The sequence below is a fragment of the Mus caroli genome, chromosome 4 (genome assembly GCF_900094665.2).
Source record: "Mus caroli chromosome 4, CAROLI_EIJ_v1.1, whole genome shotgun sequence".
NCBI classification, from domain to species: domain Eukaryota; kingdom Metazoa; phylum Chordata; class Mammalia; order Rodentia; family Muridae; genus Mus; species Mus caroli.
Genome location: NC_034573.1, coordinates 5,437,040 through 5,460,397, shown reverse-complemented (window position 1 = coordinate 5,460,397; position 23,358 = coordinate 5,437,040). Strand labels below are relative to the sequence as shown.

Genomic DNA, 23,358 nt, shown 5'->3' with positions numbered 1-23,358 from the left:
CAGGGTTTCTCTGTGTAGCCCTGGCTGTCCTGGAACTCACTCTGTAGACCAGGCTGGCCTCGAACTCAGAAATCCGCCTGCCTCTGCCTCCGGAGTGCTGGGATTAAAGGCGTGCGCCACCACTGCCCGGCTCGGCTCATTTTTTTAATTTCAAAAAAAGTTATGTTGTTAAAACAGCCACACTAAAATGTTGGAAGTACCCAGAGAAATTAGTAATTGCTAAACTGGAAGTGTAGAAGTAAAGTTGAGAAATGCAATGTGATCAAACCCACAAAAAGCCATATTTTAGGGCTGGAGGTGTAACTCTGAGATATAATACTTCCCTGCACAAAGTCCCTCGTTCCACATACAGAACTGAAGGCAACACAATATAAAAGTGCTGAGTACACTTTATGAGGGCTAAGAAGAGATGGGCATTTTCCGCGAGAGCAGAGACCAGAGCAACATTGTAGAAAAAAATACGTGTGGCACAAGTCAAAAGGCTTTCTCTGTTCACAAACTGAACTTCTTGGAATTTCTATAGAGGAAACCTTGGAAAGGTGGAAAATGCGTACATATTAAGCTGTTCCTTACCATTACTTTTGTAAGTAACAAATGGAGATTGCCTGTGTCTGGCATTAATTGTAGCTTCGTGTAGTTGAAGCTGCTCCTGGATTCAGATGTTGAAGCTCAATGGCCAAAGTGACAGAACAAAGGGATGGGTCCTAGAAGCAACCAGCACTCAAGAGTCCCTTCTTTCATGAAAAGAATAGGTAAAAGCACTAACCTACCCCACTACGATCCGGCTCATTTGCCCATCCATGTTCTACCATGCAAAGGCACTGTGCATCTTCTTTCCACACCATGAGGCCGCAAGCCCCACCTTGCAGTTGCTGTTGCCAGACAACCCTGTTGTCTAGATCCTGGCCTTCCCCGAGACATGGCAGAAATGAGTTTCTTCTCTTTATAAGCTACCCCAGCTTGGCTGTTCTGTTGTAATCCCAAAATCTGGTCCAATAAGACAAAGATTCAGCAAGCTATTAAAGTAACTCTGCTATAGCTTTAAGTGAAGAATAGGAGAATAAAAGCACTGACATTGATTGAGCGCCAATGTTTTCCTTCTTCAGTCACATTTTCCTGTTTATCTCTCCCCATCTCCCTTCTTCAAGGCAGAAGACAACTTTATTCTCATTGACAGGTGAGGTGTGGGTGCTGTGCTCCACCCGACCCCAATCTTGACAATCTTGCTGCATTGTGGTAGTCTTTACCACAATGCTGGTATGTCTGGATTCAGATTCACAAGTCCTCTACCCTCCTGTGTAATATACCTTAGTTCTTAATAAAAACGGTGGCTACCTAAAAGTGGCCAGATTTTAGGTGAACTTTAATATCCAAATGCTTTTTCTATTTTCAGAATTTCCCTTCAGGGGAGTATTTAACTTCAACACTCACATATTACTTTGTTTTTAGAATAGAATTAATACATATAATACTAATAGAACAATGGTCTCCCCAGAACACCACAGAATTGTACATTTGCATTAACCAATAGTAGGGTAATAGATGATGATTCTTAAACTTTCTTCGGATGTGACTTGATTAGAATCTACTACAAACTACCTTCTCCTCTACTGATATATCTGAATCTGTAGTGTCAAGAAATCCATATATTCCCAATGTTCAACTATAGACCCTAGGTTTTGTGTCCTAGGGTGAAAAAAATAACAGGGTAGGCGGAGGACAATAATGTGTGTCTGTAATCCCAGCTCTCAGGAGGCTAAAGCAGGCAGATACAAAGTTCAGGGATGGCATAGGCTATTTATCAAGACCTTACCTTATACATAACACAACAAAACAAACAAAAAACAAACAAACAAACAAACAGGGGGAAAAAAGAAGTTAAAGTGTTCTACTTATCCAGAAATGTCAGCTACCCAGTCCACACCTGGTACCAGGGAAGAAAGCCTCATTCAGGTTTATCTCTCTCTATGCTGTGCTGGGGCTCTCTGACTCTCTATGTGGATATCTCAATACTGGAGAGATCAAAGCAGTACAAATACAAACGTGCCAATATTAAAGGTGTGATTTCAGTGGTAGGCCACAGCCACATATGTCATAATGAACCCTCAGAAAAGAGGAGGTGGTGGCAGCTCTGAGGAAGAACCAAAGGAAGAGACAAAAGAGGTGACAGCAGTAAACCAAACGCCAGAAACGTGACCTTCTTCCCCCATATAGCCTTGTTGAGAGACAAAGTCCTATATTTAAAAATGAGAAAAAAAATCTAAAAATGAAGAGACAAAAGGAAGTCACCACCTTGGGCGGGGGGGTGGGGGTGAACTTTAGTCCAGATTTAAATGAAAATATAGATCGCTTTCTGAAAGGCTGGGGAGATGACTAAAAAGAAGAAAGAGGCAACTGTCCTGGATGGCAAAGTGCAAGGATGAAAAAGTCCTGGGAGAAAAACTGGCCAGTGTCTCGGTTCTTCAAGGCTCTAGAATCCAGAGTCTAGAATATAGGGGCTGTGTGGGATGTCTCCTGCCCCACCTATTACTGCTCTGGGCAGACTGTACTTCTGGGCATCCAGGTGAGAGGCTGTAAATCCATGCCCAGCTACAGCTGACTTCCTTCATTCATGGGACTCCCTATCAGTCTACACCCAAAGCATGTACTTCAGCAGGTTTTGTTTCCAGACTTGCCAAACTGAAGAAAATAAAATGAAAGAAGAGTTTTGAAATAGAACCGCTAATGACTACTGCTAAAAAAGAAAGAAGAAATTATTAAAAGTATTAGCCTAGTCAGAAAGTGTGGTAGGGTGGGCAATGTAGCAGGGGCCAAAGCCCACGCCTGAGGGACCATCATTATGGTTGTTTACAGTTCTTATAGGCAGTGCTTTCCACAAAGCACTGTGTAACAAGGTTTCTTTACTTTAAACAGAGGTGAATTGAATAAGGCATTCCTTGATTATTTGGAAATTCAGTATGTCCAGAATACACTTTTCCTTTCCAAAGATATAAAGCAAGTGAGGCATTGTACGGGAAGATTCCACAGATCAAATACCAGCTGCAGCACTCTGCCCGTGGGAGGTGCGGTTAGCCCATCTGCATGCGTGCGATGAAATTACATGATGGATTAACCTCTCCAAAACACGCGAGGGAGTGGGTTCTTGCCAGAATTTACACAAGCCTTTCAGAGCGAGGGAATGCTGAGTAGAAATAGGAAGCTGTTCACTGAGAACGAGGCAGCGAGCCGGCCTTCCATATGCCCTCGTCTCTGGACATACTTAGCATCGCTAACAATGGCGCCATCTACAACATGAAGCCTTTGCTTAAATGTGTGTGGTACACAGTGACACTGGGTGTGGGTGTGAAATAGGAGCTGAAAGGAAACAATCACGTCATATCCTTCCATAGCTTTATTACTCAACGAGGCAACTGAGCTCATGGCGCACAGCCTGTCCAATCTTTGCTCCACCCACTCCCTGCCCCTGCCCTCATCCCGCTGTGGCTTCTACTCTTATGTCCACTGGATTTTGCCGAGGACCACAAGCCTGGGGATCTGCATGAGTGTTCTACACTCTTTCTCCTTTATTCTCAAATTCAATTGCACATACAATCACCTTAGCAATGATGTTACTGAGAAGAGCCCAGAATGTGCTGACTCGTCCAGACTTTCCATTGTTTCAGATTACTCTCCCATAAGGTCAGGCAGCCAACAGGATGCTTCTGGGCCCCGGCCAGGATGCTTTTGAGCCACAGATACCAGGGAGGAGCATCCTCCACTAGCTTCCTTTAGGGAGTGCACAAGGAAGATCATCAGGGCACACACTGGAAGATCAAAGCTTCTCACTGCAGATGTGGGACTTGAAAGACAGGTGGGAGTTGATGTGTCCTTGGCATAAAACTAGATTTCCTGTTCCTGGCTTCAGCTTAGCTCCGAAGCCTCACCCCTCTCCAGGTAAACCTTGGTCTTCTGTGCTCCATGGAACCAGTATAGGTGTTCCTATATTGACATGCTCTGCTCCTGAGGATCATTGTGTTGGGCAGTTTTGTCTCCAGCAGGCCTCCAATGCATTCCCCTCCTTCACCTGCTTGCTTTTGGTTTTCTTTCAACCTAGAAAACCTCTAGAGAAAGATCTCTTTGAGGCCCCAATGTACTCAGTTGGGTGAGGTGTTTCTTCTCTGCTTGGCCCATGCCCTTCTCATGGGACCAAAGATGGAGAAACTATACAAGCAAAGTGGGGAATAACTGAGGGGAGGAGACAGAGTATGAGAGAGAGGCGCATTGAACTCAACCAGAATATGCTCTTTAAATCAGGAAAGTGATGTCGGATTACAAAAGGCAAAATGTATAACATTGAGGCTGAACCAACTGTATTAGGGAGTGGTATGGATTTCTGATCAAGAGTTTACAGCACATTTTGAGCATCTAGAGATTTGGGTGGCCCATTCCCTAATATCAGATCCCAAACTTAGGAGATGAGATGAAGTAGAGAGGGAAAAAGATATCCTCCAGATCAAACCTCTAATCAGAATTGATCAGGGCCAGATCAAATATCCTCTGATTAAAGTCGAGATAATTGACTCCAGCAAGGGAGGCACATAGACTACCTGAAGATCTTCCCCAAATCTCACCCCAACAATGTAGCAGACCACCTGCCTCCCACATCCAGTGGATCACACAGATTACCCCCTCCATGAATCCCTTTATCCCAGCTCCCAACTACAGCATTCATTTCCTGTGTATCCACAGGCCACTTAGTTCCCAGGTAGGGTAAGTGCAGACCTTCACCCCTCCCTCTTCACCTCCAAATCTCATGTTCCAGTCTCATTCCCAGATGCCTCTCCTCATGGTCTTAGTCCTCATTCCCAGCAGACTAAGGAGCAAATAGTGGAACACCCTGCTTTCCTTCCTCCTGTGGACCACTACTCAGCATCCTTCTATGCCACCCCCAATTCTACTTGTCAGATACCAGCTACTGAGAAACACATTTTACCCTGAACCCTCAGTAGCCACACCCAGCAAAATCCCAGAGAAATTTCTGACCAGGCAATACAGTTACCACACCCTCATAGGACAGAGAGAAAACAGAAACCAGGGAACAAAACACCCACCCACCCCCAAACACAAGACCAGATATCAGTCCCTGGAATTACAATTTTCCCAAACACAATGACTATGAGCCAGGATAAAAGTACAATCAATTACAATCAGAGAAATATGTCTCCATTAGAGGCCGGCAATACTACAACAGCAGGCTCTGAAAATTACAACATAGCTTAAGCACAAGACAAGACCTTAAAATATACTTTATGAATATCATAGAGGTTCTTAAAGAGGCAATTAATAAATACCTTAAGTAGATCTATAACAACACAAACAAACAGTGGAAGGAAATGAATAAAATAGTTCAAAACCTGAGAGTGGAAATAGAATCAATTATATTAAAAAATTAGAAAAATCTGGAAATAAAAAATGTAGGACCTCAAACAAGACCCACAGAGACAAGCCTCCCCCACATAATACAAGGCATGGAAGAGAGAATCTCAGACATCAAAGACATGATAGAAGAAATGGATACTGAGTCATAGGAAATGTTAAATCTAAAAAACTCCTAGTGCAAAACACCCATCAAATCTGGGATATGTTAAAAGGCCAAATCTATGAATAATAGGAATGGAAAAAGGAGAAGAAACACAGGTCAAATGCACAGAATATATTTTCAACAAAGTCATAGAAGAAAATTCCCCTAACCTAAAGATGGGGATGCCTAATAAGGTGCAAGGAGCGAATTGAATAACAAATATACTGAACCAGAAAACAAGGTCCTCTCTGCAAATAATAATCAAACACTAAACATATAGAATATGTTTAGTAGATAGTGTATAATATAGAACAAAGAAAGAATAGTAAAATCATGAAGGAAAAAAGACCATGTAACATATAAAAGCAGATGTATTAGACTAGCATGTGATTTCTCAATTGAGACTTAAAATCCAGAAGGGCCTGGGTAGATGTTCTAAAAACCCTAATAGTCCACAGATGCAAGCTCAGAACACTATACCCAGCAAAACTTTTGATTGACGTACATGAAGAAAATAAGACATTCCCTATGAAACCAAATTTGGGTAAGATCTATGTACAAATCCAGCTGAATAGAAGGAGAATTCTAATCTAAGTAGATTAGCCACCCCCAAGTAAAAATAAGGAGTAAATAACCTTGTACCAGCAAGTCAAAAGGAGGGACATGCACCACATCAAAATCATATGAATCAACATACTGAGCATTGGTACCTCTCACCACAAATGGTCTCAATTCCCTAACAAAAGACAGAGACTAACAGATGGGGTAGGAGAACAGAATCTATCCTTCTGCTTCATCCATAAAACACACCTTAACATCAAGGATAGACACTACCTAAGGATAAAGGGCTGGGAAAAAATAGTCCAAGCAAATAGACCTAAGAAGCAAGCTGGTGTAGCCATTTCATATCTAACAAAGTAGACTTTAAACCAAAACTAATCAGAAAACAAAACAGGAAAAGTCATTAAAGGAAAAAAATCTACCATTGCAATTCCCAACATCGATGCACCCAGGTTTTAAAAGAAACACTACTACAACTTAATACTGCTCCTCACACACTCACAGTGGGAGACTTCAGCACCAACCCTGGCCAGTAGCCAAGCCATCCAGACAAAATCTAAACAAAGAAATGTTGCAGCTAACTGATGTTGTAAATCAAAAGGGGCTAACACACATTTCTTTACAAAAACATTTCACCCAAACATAAAAGAGTGTATCTTCTCAGTACCACGTGAAACTTTCTCCAAATGTGAGCATATACTGGGTACAAATAAACAAGTCGTAACAGATACAAGAAAGTTGAAATAAAACTCTGAATTCTATCTGATCAGCATGGATTAAAGCTGGATATCGACAACAACAGAAGCAACAGAAAGCTTCCACACTCATAGAAACTGAACAACTCACTACTGAATGAAAAGGGGGTTAAGACAGAAATTAAGAAAGAAGCAAAATGCTTTCTAGAATTGAATGAAAAATGAATACACAGCATACCCAAACTTATAGGACACAATGAAGGTGGTTCCAAGAGGCAATTTTGTAGCCCTAAGTGACTCCATTAAAAAAAAAAAAGTTGAAGTGATCTTGTCCTAGCAACTTAATCACACACCTGAATGCTCTAGAACAAAAGGAAGAAGTTATCCACAAACGAATTAGATGGCAAGAACTAATCAAATGATGCTGGGATGAAGCCACTAAAATAAAAACAAAATACCAGGAGTCAATGAAACAGAGTTGGTTCTTGGAGAAAACCAATAAAACTGGCAAACTCTTATCTAAAATTAACTAAGTGGTTGAAAAGCTGTCCAAATATTCAAACTTAGAAATGAAAGGGGGGCATAACACCACACGCTGAGGCAATGTGGAGAATTGTAAGGTTATACTTCAAAAACTTGTACTCTACAAAACTGGAAAACCTAAAAGAAATAGATAAATGTTTTCAATACATACCACTTTAGATAAGCAATTTAAACACATATTATCTCTAGTGAAATAGAAGCAGTCAGTAAATATCTTACAACAACAACAACAAAACCCAGGGCTAGACAGTTTTAGTGCAGAATTCCACCAGACTTTCAAAAAGAGTCAATGCCCAAAAGAGTTAATTCAAGTTATTCTACAAGACAGAAACAAAAGGAACATTGCCTTAGTTACCCTAATACTTAAACCATATAAAGGCCCAAAAGAAAAGTATACATAATTTTCCTTATGACCATAGTTGGAAAAAGTCTAAAAAAGAAAAAATTTGAAAACTGAATCCAAGAACATATCTGAAGATCATCCACTATGATCAAATAGCCTTTATCCCAGAGATGAGTGGTTCAATTCATATAAAGTAATAAATGCAATCCACCATATAAATAAACTAAAATAAAAAACCAACATAATCATTTCATTAGATTCAGAAAAGGACTTTGACTATGTCTAACACCCTTTCATGATTAAAGTCCTGGAGAGATTGGGAACATAAGTGATGTAATAAAGGCAGTTTACAGCAAACCCACAACCAATATCAATTTAAATGAAAAGAAATTTAAAGCAATTCTACTGAAATCAGTAACAAGGAAAAGTTATCCAAGCACTTCAGATCTGTGCAGTATAGATATTGCCTAATCAATATCTAATTTTACTTAAGGCTCATTCCATGAGATGAAAACCATACCCAGCTCTGCCTGGGACACTAGATAGCCCAGAGTCTTAATCCTACTGTTTTGCTAAAAACATAGCAATAAAATCACTCCTAATGGCATTCTACCATAATCACAGATTAGTGCCTTGCTCAGCCATCATCAGAGAAGCTTCCTGCTACAGTAAATGGGAATAAATATAGGAACCAACGTCCAGAGAATGTGCAGAGAAAATGAGAGACCTTGAAGCATTCATGCCTAAAGGGGTTGTCTCCATAAATTTCCTCCCTTCATGGCTCAGGGAACCCTACAGAAGAGGAGGCAGAAAGAGTGCAAGAGATAGAGAAGTTGGAAGACACCAAGGAAACAGAGCCCCTCTAAATCTACAGGATCAATGAGCGCATGAATTCATAGAGACTGAAGCAGCATGTACAGGGCCTGAACAGGCTTGCAACACATGGGATCCTAGAACTGAAAGAAGTGGACACGTGTCCCTCATCCCTAACCCAGAAGCAATCCTCAATTGATAACCTCTTGCAAGTTAAAATTTCATTTTCTCCAAAGGACTCTCACTAATAACACAAACTACTGCTCAGGGCAGGTTGTAAGCCCAACAGTAGATGCCCTGTTGAAAACAAACTCAAAGACATCTTTGGGGGATTTTTCTTGTCTAATAATATCATGTCAGGACTTTTAAATTTTTTATCTTATTTTAATTTTTAATCTATGTATATTTCTCTCTCTTATCCTAGAGATCCTTTGAGTATGCCTTATAGGTTCTAGTTTAATGTTTTTAGGGGATTCCTGAATGTGCGAATGAGTGAGTCTCTGCATCTGTAGCTGTTTCTTGTGCATCTCTGCATCATTTTGGGGTATTTTTCTTATATTTGCTTTATCATATTCTCATGTGTTAGGTTTTGTTTTATCTTATATTTTATTTCATTATTATCTCTTAGAAGCCTGGTGGTTTTCTAATTGGAGACAAAAGGGGCTGTATTCAGATGACAGGGGTGGTGAAGAAAAACTGGGAGGGGGTATAGAAAAAGATAATCAGAATATATTACATTAAAATCTATTTTCAACAAAAGGAAGAAATATCAAATAAAATGAAGCTAATAGCAGCTTCTGCAGACCCTGTCATGAATATTAACTAAATCAATGGAACATGTAGACACACAGGCCTAAGACCATCATTGATGCGAGTGCCTTCAACCCAGATTGGCACTGGTTGTTATTCCAAGAGGAACTTTAAATTACAGCATAATGCACTCAGCATTGAATATTAGTGCCCAGGAAGAAATAAGGCAAAGAAGATGATAGGAAGCACGAAGAAAATGGACCAAGGAAGAAGAACACATTACCTTAAAACCTTCACAACAAAATTTAGCCTCTCTTTATTTCCTTGCCTAATGTTACAGTTTGCAGTAGAGCAGCACTAACTTCAGCTGCTTTATTGTACACTCACAATAAATGGCTTCTGAGCTTGATTTACAGCCTCGGCTAAGCATGGCCACTTAATCATCTCCAGCAGCTGCTTAAGGCTCTGTATATCACCGCTCAGGAGTGATTATCTGGGAACCATATTTAAAGGGCAAGAGAGCTGCCGGTTGGATATTGAAGAGGTTCAGTGCTGCGGTATGGGGTGTTAAGGCTGGGCATGTGCCATGGGGTTTCTTCAGTTTGACACTGTCTTTTTCAAGTGGTCAAAATGCTGTCCAGGTTTCTTGAAAATCTGAAGCACTTGAACATAGGACTAGAGAGCAACACATGCATTCAAGTGCCTGTTACACTTCCTGGAAAATCTCCAAGTGAATGCAGGATGCCATGATGAGCAATGCTCTTTCTATGTGCTCTCTTTTAGTGACAGGTTTTTTTTGTTTTTTTTTTTTTTTTTTTTTTTTAGTGCTAACACTGAAATCAACAAGATGACTAAGCTAAAGGCTTCGATTGCTGAGCCTGTCCCCTAGAACCTACATGATAGACGAAAATTGATTCCCACAATCAGCTCTCTGATCTACACACACACACTCACACACATGCATACACACACACTATAGTATACACATTTATATAATACACAAACAAATATAAATAAAAATTTAAAAATAATATTCTTGTGCTGATTAACATTTTTTTCTTGGTTTGACACATTTGGATCATCTAGGAGAAGGGAAGTTCCATTGGAAAAAATGTCCCCAATCAAATTGGTCTTTAGGCAGAACTGTGGAACATTTTGCTTGATTAATGATAGGTGTGGTAGGGTCACCCCTGGTCAGGTGGTCCTGAGCTATATAATAAAGCAGCCTGAGCAAGCCATAGAGAACAAGCCAGCAAGGGGTGTTCCCCAATAGCTTCTTATTCCAGGTTCCTCATTCCAGGTTCTTGCCTGAGCCTTCTTTCAGGAGGGGCTGTATAAGCCAAATACACCCTTCCCTACCCACGTTGCTTTTAGTCTTGATGTTTCATCAAATCAGTGAAAAGCTAATTAAGACAAGCTTCACAAAAGTCATTTTTCAGAGGGTAGACCATTCCAAATGGAGGAATTGGCACCAAGTTTTCTCAAGTTGCCTTCACCAGATCCTGCCTTAAAAAGGAAGAAGTTATTCTTATGTCCACACTCATGAGTATTTTATCTACAAAGTGAGAATTTGGGAGGAGCAGTGACAGAGGAAGACATTCTGTCAATCAAACTGTGTTCACTGAATCTTTATAGCTCCTTAAGCTCAAGTCCACTGGCCTTTGTAAGTGATTGTCATGGGACATGAGACACTAATGCCTCCCTGGGAAGTATCACTCTGCTTGCACAGGCATGATTACTGCACTCACTATCTCTAAGCTCAGACCTATGGCTCTCTCATCCATTAGTTTATATGAGATATGGCTTCTACCAGACATAGAGGTGTTGACAGCAGAATCTTCTGAGCATTTGCTGACTGGTTACAATAAAAGTGGTGGGTTGTGTCTATGAACAAGTGCTTGTGCAGGAAGAGAGCTGAAAGAGACAGGGAATCGCTTGGTCATCTAGTATTGCAAGCTACATTAAAGAAGAGGCAGTGACGTCATATTATAAGCCCTTCCAATTTTATCCCTTCATCAATCAGTAGCTTTTAGAATTGCATAGCACATTTTACTATCTTTCAGTTGAGTGGGAAATTTTGTTCTGGATACCTGAGGCTCTGAATTACATCAACGTAAGAAAACTTTCTTACCTGTGAAAAGAGATAGGAAGGCTGCACTGTGTGAGAAACTCTTCCTCCTGCACCTTATCTCACCCTGATAGCTCTGCTGAGCACTTGCAGTTGTTTCCAATCAGCACACTGAGCAGAAAGTATCGCAAGTATAGCTTCCTGAGGCCGAAGACAGGCAAGCCAAAGAGCTGAAATTCTGATGTCAAATGAGAATCTACAAGAACACTTACTTAATAATTCAAAGGAATGGGTAGGCAAAGCTGGCCCCTATTGTTGGCTCAAATTGAGGTCATTTTTGTTTTGTAATAATTTTCAAGTAATAACAAATTTCCTTTATTGGACAATGGGTTTTTGAAAATGAAAGTTGTTTTATTTTTCTGTTGTCACAGTTAACCTTGTCAAGTATTATTGGCAGAAAGTGGGTATGATGTCTAAAGTTGATAGTCAACTTGACATACCTGAGTAGACGGAGTATCAGCTAGAGACTCGTCCTGGTCAGGTGACCTGTGGCCATGTCTTTGAAACATTTTCTTACTTGTTAATTGGCATAGAAGGCCCTACTTCCTGTGGGTGATGCCATCCCTAGGAAGGTATGCCTGGACTATTTAAGAAAGATAGCTGAGGAAGCCACGAAAGCAAGGGAATATGCCATGTTCTTCCCCAGTTTCTCCTTAATTACTACCTTCAGCCTACTGCCTTGAATTCCTGCCTTTTCTTTCCTCAATGGTAGACAATAACCAGTAAGGTAAAAAACAAACAAACAAACAAAAAACAAACAAAAAAGCAAACAAACAAGAACATTACACTCAAGGTTACTTTCAGTCATGGTGTTTATCACAGCAAGAAAAAAATCGAACTAGTATATTTGGTAAGGATTTTCAACCTGTGATCTTCCAGGCTTCTATAGAATTAGAGTAGAATATGGTGAAGGATCTGCTTTGTAGATCACGAGGTCTTCCATGTCCTCTCAGAGCAGAAGCGACTAGCAATGCTTCCTCACAATTTCCTTAGCACTCTCCTGAATGTCTGTTTAGTCAGCCCCAAAATGGGAAGAAGGATTCCAATGACAAGTTGCATGGTCTGTTACTGTACCTAAGGAATTGGGGCTGAGATTTTAGCCCATGTCCGCACTTTGCAGCTTGGAGACCTCAGATAGACGATCTCACTTCTTTGAGCTTTAATTCCATCACCTGCCAGATAGTTATTACTCGTGTCTACCAAGAGCATTTCTTCTTAGCATATGATAAACACTTAATAAATACCCAGCATTGCTTAGTTTGTATTTTGGTTACTCTCACTCTCAGGCTCACCTCCAAACTCCTAACAATTGGAGAATTGACCACTGCCATAGGAATTCCGAGTTGCTGTTGCTGTTTAAAGAATAGAGGGAACAGAATCCAGCATTTTGCTCCATCTCCCTTGGAATCGCCTTTGGGATTTGGAGAACATGGTTCGCCTGACCCCAGTGAGATATCCGGCCACTTCCCCAGCCCCACCTCTTTTTTTTTTTTCTTTTTCACAAGTGTTCAGCATGGATATGTGAGAATACAATCTATCATTCAGGAAAATCAAATTGGATGAGACACAGAACTCTCTCCAGATGTAAAAGGTCCTTGAACACCTTTGTAATAGCTAAAGGAGAGCCTCAGTCAGCTAGCTTATTTGTAGTTTTAAGAAGTACGCCTCACCTATGGTCTCAGGACTTCAATCAGAAGAAAGAACTGACTTAAAACTCTTCTCCCAATAGCGATGTTAGTCCTCTTACACCGCTGAACTCGGCACCTTTTCTACACTAGCACTGGAGAGGTTGTTGCAGGTAGGCAATCACCAGTGAGGTTTGAGAGCACGACTATCTCTAGAAATTTCACCAGATTAAACTACTGCACAGTGTCAGGGAACAAGGAACAACTGAACACCTTTCCAGAAACCATACTGAGTTGGGAGGCAACCATTTCTAAGCACAGACAGAGATCCAAGTGTCTTAGTTTGGGTCTACCATCAGGAGGAAATATCATGTCCTCACCTGACACCTGAGCACTCATCTTCCTCACACATGGCTGGAGGGGAGGGATGACTGGGGCACTGCTGTGAGAAGTGGTGCTTTATCAGAGCCCAGGACAGGAGGACCATGTTGGGACCTTCAGGAAGCACGGCAGGCCAGACAATCGCCGCTATTCTGGTTGCTATAGAATGCATTCTTCCTTATCACATTAAAGAATACCAAGTCTAGGGGCTGGGTAGATGCTCAGTCAGTGAAGTGCATGCGACACAAGATTATGAACCTGGGTTCAGTGTTCAGTACCCAAAGCTCACATAAAAGCCAGGCATAGTAATACAATTTCATAATCCCGGTGCTGGAGAGTAGAGGACGGGCAGATTCATGGAGTTCACGGCGAAGCCAACCTAACTGAATGAATAAACTGAGTGAGAGACCCCGAAGAGTGATCCAGGAAAACCCCCAATGCTGGCCTCTGACACACATTGCATACACGCATGCGCGCTCTCTCTCTCTCNCTCACACACACACACACACACACACACACACACAGAGAGAGAGAGAGAGAGAGAGAGAGAGAGAGAGAGCCTTGCAGCAGTTCCAATGGTATTTTTGAAACATCTAATAATTCCAAGGCTGAGTAATTGGTTCCAGATGTCATTGGAATTAACTTGGAATGGAAGCTGTGAGCCTCAGCTTTTCCATGGGTGAGTCACATTGCTCCCTAGAGAAGACAGCACTGTCTCCTCCCAAACCCCTCTCACTGCCATCAGTAAGTTACTGATGCTTTGTGTCCTCAACAGCTCTTAGCACTAACTGAGAAAATGCTCATGGAAATGCTTTGGAAAAGTAAGGCACTTGCAGCTGTCTCTCTCTCTCTCTCTCTCTCTCTCTCTCTCTCTCTCTCTCTCACTCTGTGTGTGTGTGTGTGTGTGTGTGTGTTTGTTGTTGTTGTTGTTGTTGTAGGGACTGAAACTGAAATAACAGGACACAACTTAATGAAGGCTCTTTCCCCAAGATAGCTGGCTTGTCAGAGCAGAGCCATGCTCAGTCAAACCAGAACAAAACAGACGTGCTGTCTGACCTTTAGAAATGTTGATTTTATTATCTCTGTATTTTTATTTTAAGTGTGAGTTTCTAAGCCATTTCATTGGAATATGATTTACTTTGAGTAAATTACTGAGGTTTTATTGGTCCCTCTTTAAATTTTTCTCTACTTTCTCAGCTTTGCCCCAGCTCTGTGTCTTAAACCTTGCCCGAAGCTTGCTAATCTTCAATATAGACCTTTTGTTCTGTATCGAATGTTGTGGGGAGAAGCAGCCCGCTGGATGTTTGGCCTTCCTCTTGTCCCTATGTTTGAAGGCATTAAACAAGCGTCTCACCAGCCTCCTTTACTCTTTAGGAGTTATCTAAATTTAAGTGTTTCTTACAGTGCCTCAACTTTGTTGAAGAAACAATGTTTTAGTCTAGTTTTCAACTTGCTTGCTGATATCTGAACCTTGCTTGCTGATATCTGATGTGTGAGAGGTATTGATATTGACGGAAGAATGTTCTCTATCTCTCCACACTTTCTGACTTGTACTAGTTCCTCTGTTGTGGTCCCCCATTCAAAATTTGAGGTGGAAAGAGCTGGTCTGCACATAGTACTGTGGATGTGATTATGGTGTGTGACGGGACTTGTGTGTCCCCTGATTATGGTGTGTGACGGGACTTGTGTGTCAGGAGTCCCCTGATTGTTGTTCTTACAACCTATGACCAACAATAGGAAGAGGCCTTTAAACCAGGTATATAAGAATAACAGAGCCTTCCAGCTCAATATAATTTTGGAGTTATGATCTGTCACAGTTATTGTTTTTACAGTTTCCCAAGTGGGAAAATGTTGATAACTTGATCAAAGGTTTCAGTGTTTAGAAAGTATCTTTTGACCTGGTAGCCCAGTTCTTTGCCTGCTTGGCTTATTTATTCTTAAGAAAGAAGTACTTCTGCGCATCAACCAGTGTAACCCTGAGGTCACCACTCCTACTTTACAGGTGAGAGACTGCATGATAGGATTTCAGCTACATCTTAAGGCATGGGACTTTCAGGAGGCTGCTTAAAGGTGGCCACCTGACTTCAGAGTTCATCATTCAATCCCTTCTGCCTCTGGGACTCTACCAAGATTGTGTTTGTCCTAGCAGCAGTCTGACAGGCCTGATGTCTTATACAGTTTCCACTTGAGAAACTGGGACTCCAAACAGCAAAACAATGGGACCCGAGCTTAACTTTTGGTTTTGACTGAAGTGGAATCCAGAAATAAATACACACGTGCCTCTCTGCTTGTCTTTCTCTCTGCAGCACCAGAGTCCTGACAGCAAAGACTCACATGCAAATTTGCAGCTCAGAAAAAACAGGCAAGAAATGGATTTTCTTTAGGGATCTTAAAGGGGCAGATTGTGAAGTCTTGCTAATGCTGCTGTAAGGTAAGGTATGATCAGAGGAATCACTGAATAAGGGTGTCAACTTGTGTCCCAATGCATATGAAGCTGGTACACTAGTATAACAACCCTGCTGGCTCTGTAAGTGCTGGCCATGTTTACTTTATGAATTAGTATGTGGTTCTTTTGTATTTAACTCATTCAGCTCAGCCTGGCAGCTGCAGAAAACTCAGAAACCACACAGATTTCTGCTGTTGGAGCCTCCATCTCTGAGCAAGACCAGCTTGAATTCTGGTAGGACAATTGCTCTCATGCCTTTGCTGTGACCTGCTCCCAGTTGTTTCACTTTTATACATGTGTCAGGTCAAGATGGAGGAAAGTTTACATCATTTCCATAAATATTAACAATCATCTTAATCTCAGGAAACCTTTCACATGAGCTATTCAAATCACTGCATGATCATTGACACCCCCAGAGAGAACGCAATCACGTTGCAAGGCTGTGAGAATTTCCCTGGCCTTTTGGACCTTGTCTGGGTAGGGTCTATGTGGCAGGTATCTGGGGAAAGCAAGCAGGTGCTTTAGTCAAGTGGGAGGATTTCTTGCATGTATAATCCCACTTTTGCTTTGAAATAGTGTCCTCCTGGATCCAGTTCTAATTTACTTGCCATCTGTCTGCCATTATATTTGAAGTCAGATTTTTAAAATAGTAGTGATAATACCAGAAGCCGGTGTCTACTGAATGCTTGTTGTATGCCAATGAACTTCAGTGCGACATTGCTCTCTTCCATTCCACATAAAGGCATTGCTTTTATCCTCTGCCTCGCAGGACAGGAATTGGTCTGAAGGAGGCTGCTTGTCTGAGGGCATATAACCACAAGTGGGATGGTCACATTCATGTTCAAACTGGTTTGTTTGCATCTGATTTAATGTCAAGTGGATAGATTTATCAATATCACTTGGTCAGAAGCAAAATGGTTTAGATAAAATTGTATAGTAAGTGAAAATTAGGTCATGGGACTATGAGAAAGAGGAGAGGAGAGAGATTATTTTTTTAAATGGAGCAAATGGGGAGCCTATAAAGTGAATCTGAGAATCCCTTCTCATCCATCGGATGAGGCTGAATGGGCTTCTCACTCATGAGTCATTAGAATTAGAATCTTATTTTACACATGAGGAATTCAAGGAACAGAGAAGAAAGTAACTTGTCCAAGGTTATTATAATTATAAACATTTTCATTATTTCCTCAGAGATTTGTTACCTCTTATTTCTTCATGGCATATTTGGGGATATATACAGACCAAATCTTAAAACGAAATCAAACATCGTACTCTGGTTCACTTCTTTATATGAACAGCACGGCTCAGTGGTGCTCAGCGCACAGTGGTGCTCAGCACACAGTCCGTCCCAGCAGATGGAAGCCTTAGAACACTGGCAATTCAGCACAATGACATCAACAGGGCTGTTCTCCAGAACCATCCAAACCGTCTGGCTCCAGAGCCAAAATGTGAGTGTACCATTCTTGGAAGTCGGACTGTTCCCTTCAATTTAGACACTGTGTCTATGTCCCCTGTGTCTCAGGAGTAATTGTTCAGTAGAGGGTAGCATCTAGCCTTTTATGTACTGCACCATCTATTGGACCATGACCTGCACATGGGTCTTCACTAATGAAGACCTCATGTTCTCATCATGGTCTTAAGTGACTCAAACTCACACCTCTACATGCTTGTTGATTAAATGATGGATGGGTGGATGGATGGATGGATGGATGGATGGATGGATGCAAAAATCCATCCATCATTCTCATCAGTGGAGCAATGTAAGGCAAGGCTCACCATGAACTGCAATGTGAACTTGATAAACATGATTTCTATTCCACATCGCTATTATCGGTTCAGGTACAGATCTGACTCAAGTCTAGGCTGATTGTGTGGAGACATTTGTGTACTTTCCAGAGCCAGATGGCCCTGCCTTGATTTATCAACCAGGAAATGGCCAATGATCGTGAAACCTCCTTGGACTTCTGATATTCTTAGAAAAAACAGTGGCATGAGGCAACAGAAAGGCAGACCAGAAGTTCTTTTAAATGGCATTGGTAAGGTTTTGGTATATTTTCCCATTAAGCCTGTGTCTTCCTATGAACATAAAATTTTTATCCATGATATTGTTGTGAAAGTCCCAGCCACAGTGGGCGTTCTAGCAAGTGGCTCCTTTCATTTTTCCCAATCAACATTGATAGTTGTGCTACCCAGCAAAGAGATAAACATGCAAAAAGCACCATCTTCCCTGATCTCATGACACACAGTGACATTGCATAGCTGGGCTATGACAACTGGCTCTCAAGTCACATAACCAGGACACAACTTCCATTCTGGCTTCACTAGCTATGTGACAGTGAATCCAGATCTGTACCTTCTCATATTCTTGTGCCATCAAATATGAAGTATGGGAAATGGCAGTAACCTTTATAATTCTAAAGTATTAGGTGGCTAGATGAGATCATACAAATACCCAGTAGAAAATGTGGTGAGCAAACGCTGACACCATTGCATACGCCGCAAGATTTTGCTGAAATACAGCTGATATAGCTGTCTCTTGTGAGGCTATGCCAGTGCTTGGCAAACACAGAAGTTGATGCTCACAGTCAGCTATTGGATGGAACACAGGGCCCCCAATGGAGGAGCTAGAGAAAGTACCCAAGGAGCTAAAGGGGTCTGCAACCCCATAGCTGGAACAACAATATGAACTAACCAGTACCCCCAGAGCTAGTGTCTCTAGCTGCATATGTAGCAGAAGNTGGCCTAGTCNGCCATNATTGGGAAGAGAGGNCCCTTGGTCTTGCAAACTTTATATGCCTCAGTACAGGGGAACGCCAGGGCCAAGAAGTGGGAGTGGGTGGGTAGGGGAGTGGGTGGGTAGGATATGGGGGACTTTTGGGATAGCATTTGAAATGTAAATGAAGAAAATACCTAATGAAAATTTTAAAAATGGAAAATAAAAGAAAATGTGGTAAGCACCAAAAAAGGTTATCTGATGAGCAGTGTGATCTTACATTTCTGTTATAATTGTTTTCACAAAACAATGTGGACGAAAACTTGATCGATAGCGATGGGGGCAGTGAAGTGAAGATACTGGGAATGATTTTTAAAGGAAAAGGTGGAGGTGGGTGGAATTTGGGAAGAAGTCAGATAATGGGACCAATGCCAAAGATGATCCCATATTTTGGCATGAGGGACTAGGTAGAGAGATGAAGACAGATATATGGGTATGTAGAGTCTGGGGCTCTAAAAAGGACATTTATTGAGGGAGTTCATTTGTGTGAAAAATCTGCCATACAGAAGAGGAGGATATTAAAGTTACAGAGAGCATCCACAAGACTATTTTGTATGGAAAGCAATCTAAAGAAGCTGGGTTTTGTGCTGTTGCTGCTTAAGGAGATAATGTCAAAGAGAACAGATTGGGACATCAACTTGGGATTTATTAAAATAATTGACCCAATTTGATGAGTGAAATGCCTACTTCTAAAGTCCAGGGCAACTCAGAGGCTATGGTCCTCTTGTCGTTTTGCTTTTGGGTGACATTACATCAAGGTCCTAAAACCTCCTTGAGGGCATGTGGAATGAATTTTGACCTATGAAGCAATACAACCCCAGCATGCACTGATGATGCTATGTCAAAGCAAAGCCAAGTAAAGACGCTATCTACATTTACCTACTCTGATCCCAATTGGCAGCAAACAGCAAGAGAATCTTCCTGCCATAGTGGTCACGATTTTCCAGCACTCCGGGGAATCCATCGATCAAAGCCCTCTTAATCCCAGGATCATCTGCCTTAAAGTTTTTGAACATGTCCAGGTTTAGCTGGCGGTACTGAAAGTACTGGGCCAGGAGTCTGAAGGCATCGGCTTGGTGAAACTTCCTGGCTCGAAGAAATCGCAGAATGAAGGCATCATCTGTACGTAAAAACCCAATGTCTGGTCTGGTGATGATCATGTCTCTGACTTGTTGAATGTCCTGATGTAAAATATCTGGGTTTTCATTCAGTTCCAGACGAGCTTTTTCTATAGTGTCTGGACTGAGCCCAGCCTGCAAATGCGTCATCTTGGCCAAATCTCCTTCCCAAGTGCTTAAGCTCTGAGGTGTGGGAAGAACAGAAACTGGTCCCATTCACATGGAAGTGTGCTGAATCCGTGGCCCATTCGATGGCTCTGCTACAAGACTGCTCCCCAAACAGACAGGTACAACAGGGTCTTCTTTCTGTCCTTGGAGAACAGCAGGACATTCAGGCCCTATGTGGTGGTGGCCATCCAAAAGAGGAGGGAAACCGAAGCCATTGCTTACTGAAAAACAGATGCACACAGGAGAAACAAGAGAGAGAGAGATGAAGTGGAGAATATCCAGACAAATTCACTGAAGTCTAGATAGAAGAGTTCACTGAAGTGTGGGTCTGATGAGCATATACCTTGTAACTAAGCACATATAATCCTTAGATAGGACATTTGGCCATATTATTAACAACTTGAATAGTTAATATACAAATATTTGAAATACATTCACAAAATTTTTAGTTACAGTGAGTGACTCCTTAAGATAATGGTCTGTAGTCAGATTAGCGATAGAGTGATATTTTATTAATGAATGGTTTTGTTGTTGATGATGCTAAAGCATGCTTATGTGGCTGTTCATGGGCCTAAATACAACAGAGATGTTATGGCTGCTATACAATTGATGGGTTCCCATTAGCCTCATTTCTCACACAAGTATCCCAGACATAAATCTGTCTCTCACATTTTTTAAAGGCAGCCCTTCGCAGCTTGAGACTACTAAAGGTCACCCTAACCTAACCCTAAGGTGCCTAATTAGTAGAAAGCGTATTTCCACAGGCTAGGTTATGCCAGACAAGTTCAGGGCTGGAAGCTTGACCTTCAGGAAGGACATTTTAAGCCATGAGAAAGGTTTGCAGGCTCATGTGGAACTTGTTGTTTTGACTTCTTCTTCTCCTGCTAAGAAACCCCAGGCACCCCAGGCTCTCAATCTGCTCTCTACCTCACCCATATGGACTTCTAAATCTGTCCATTTTCTATAAATTTTCTATTGTCCTCAGATACTGTTTTACACAGGAAAATAAAAGAGTTTTGATTATCATCTCATTTCTCCTTGTAAATGATAAACAAAAGAAGAAAATCACCTGTATTCTTTGAATCTTTCTTTGTATACTTGATCCAAGATATCTCTACATTCACCATTCTCCTAGATATCCTGATCAACATCTTCTCACCAACATACCAAAGATGGATGTATCATTGTTATAGAAACATAGGCACTAATGACACAAGCAACAGTCATCTGAAAGGAGGAGCATCAAGTGAGAAACTCCTTTCATAAGCTCAAGCCATAGGCAAGTCTATACGGAATTTCCTTAATAATTGACGCAGGAGGCCTAGCTCATTTTGGGTGGTGCCACACCTAGGCTGATAGTCCTGGGTGCTGTAAGAAAACACACTGAGCAAAGCATGAGGAGAAATCTAGTAAGTAGCACCCTTCCATGGCCTCTACATCAGTTCCTGCCTCCAGGTTCACACGTTCTTTGAGTTCACACCTTCTTTGAGTTCCTGCCTTGGTTTCCCTCAATGGACTGTGGTTCTCCTTTCTTCCCCAAGTTGCTTTTGTCCATTGTGTTTCATCAATAGTATCAGCAATAGTAACCCTGGCTAAGATAGATAATAACAATGATGATGTTGGAACAAACAAACTGGAAGGATACCAAGCTGTCTAGACAGTATTGAATGGCACTCATGTTGCTACATCCAAAAGTCAGTTTTCAGTTTCCATTTTAGGTGACATCCATCAGTATTGGACACCGACCTTTTCCTCCTTAGACCATCTTCTCCTTCCCTCATTCCTTTCTCTGTCCACAGGCCCTGGCCATCCCTGCCCCCTGCTTCTTGCTTTCCCCTGCTCATTCTTCTCCCTCTGTGCAAGCCCAATACCAAAATTTTCAGGATGCTGCCCCATGATCTGTCTACCTGCATGCAAATAACTCCAGTCCCTAGCCTTCTTCTGATCTCCAGGCTCCTTATTCAGTTGCCCACAGAGCATCTTCCTGCAAATAACCTACAGATACAAAGATAGTATAACAAAGATAGTATGTTCAAACTGAACTATCATAGTTCCCCATCCTCAATTTGATCCTCCAGTTTCATCTCTTAGTGAATGACAACAACTTCCATGAAAGTTCACATTTGGAAATCTGAGAGACATCTCTTATTATACCCTCTCTTTCTCCATCCACTACTGGGCAGTCACATTTTTATTAGCTCTCAAATCTTCCCATCTTTTCAGATCCACGGTTGTTGGCATAACTGAGACCATCACCCACTCCAGTGTTTAGACTGGAAACAGGCTTTCTACCATGGCCTTTGTTGCCAATTTATTTTCTACATTCCCATTACTCTGTATTACAACTGAAATAAACTCATATTGCACTGTGATTAACATCCATTATTAGCTTCCAACTCCCCATTCTTCAGACTCATTCTGAAAGTCACTCACCCCAGGAAACCCTCCTCAACCTTCTGAAATCAGAAATCAGATGATACACACACATTTAACCATACCATGTCTTATTAGCATCTTCCTTCTCCCTTTTATTCAGAATCTCCTACAAAAGGAGGGTGTCTGTTATTGATCTGTGAATCCTCAGTATATGCTCTGTGAGCAACGAAGTTCATTGTGACCTCTGACATTTCTCAGTGCCTAGGACAGTATACATGATGCAGCAGGTGCTACCAGTTATAAAGGCATCAATAAAAATAGCAGTCAAAATGCCATTTTTTAATAAGTCAGTGGTTCTCCCATATCTTGGGCAGGTTAGGTTTTTTGTTTGTTTTTGTTTTGTTTTGTTTTGGGTGTTTGTTTGTTTGGGGGTTTTGTTTTTTATTTTTGAGACAGGGTTTCTCTGTGTAGCCCTGGCGGGCCTCGAACTCAAAAATCTGCCTGCCTCTGCCTCCCAAGTGCTAGGATTAAAGGCGTGTGCCACCACGCCCCGCTCAGGCTAATTTTTCTTAAAGCCTTGCAGTTCACCTTTAATTCCCTCCCTTATCTATAAAGAATCCCACTTCCTGCCCCTAGAGAATTTCCTCTAGGACACTGTATTTCAGATCCTAGTCTCACTGAAGCATTCTGGGTAATGCTCACAGTTCCAAGCCAAGGAACACAGCACTAGGAGCACAACGCATAGCAACAGCTTGTTCCCTGAAGAAGATTTAAAGCTGCTTTGGAGCAAGTTACTTACCTCACAGTCCAAGGAACTCAACAATGTTTCCCAGATAAATTACTGTGGGTTCAAGGGGAGAATTGAGGTCGCATATTTCATGCCCTGCCTCCATACATAGCTATGCCTCCAATCTATAATATCTGAAATAAATTTGCTCCAATCTACATCTTTATTCTGTGCTCAGCATGCAGTAGAGGCTTCTGGTGAGAACAGTCCAGCCAGGGTCACTGGATTTCATGCTTAATATTTTATATATATATATACACATACATACATATATATATATATATATATATA

General features: G+C 41.5%; 1 protein-coding gene across 2 annotated transcripts in view; it reads right to left on the bottom strand.

Moving 5' to 3' along the window:
* The window catches only part of Clvs1 (clavesin 1), a 179,253-nt gene that overhangs the window by 146,890 nt on the left and 9,005 nt on the right, over positions 1-23,358 (bottom strand). For both annotated transcript variants that reach the window (XM_029476174.1, XM_021161296.2), the window contains exon 2: positions 19,498-20,125. In XM_029476174.1, the coding sequence (XP_029332034.1) occupies positions 19,498-19,952 (455 nt within the window). In that variant the 5' untranslated portion in view covers positions 19,953-20,125. The remainder of the gene's footprint in view (positions 1-19,497; positions 20,126-23,358) is intronic.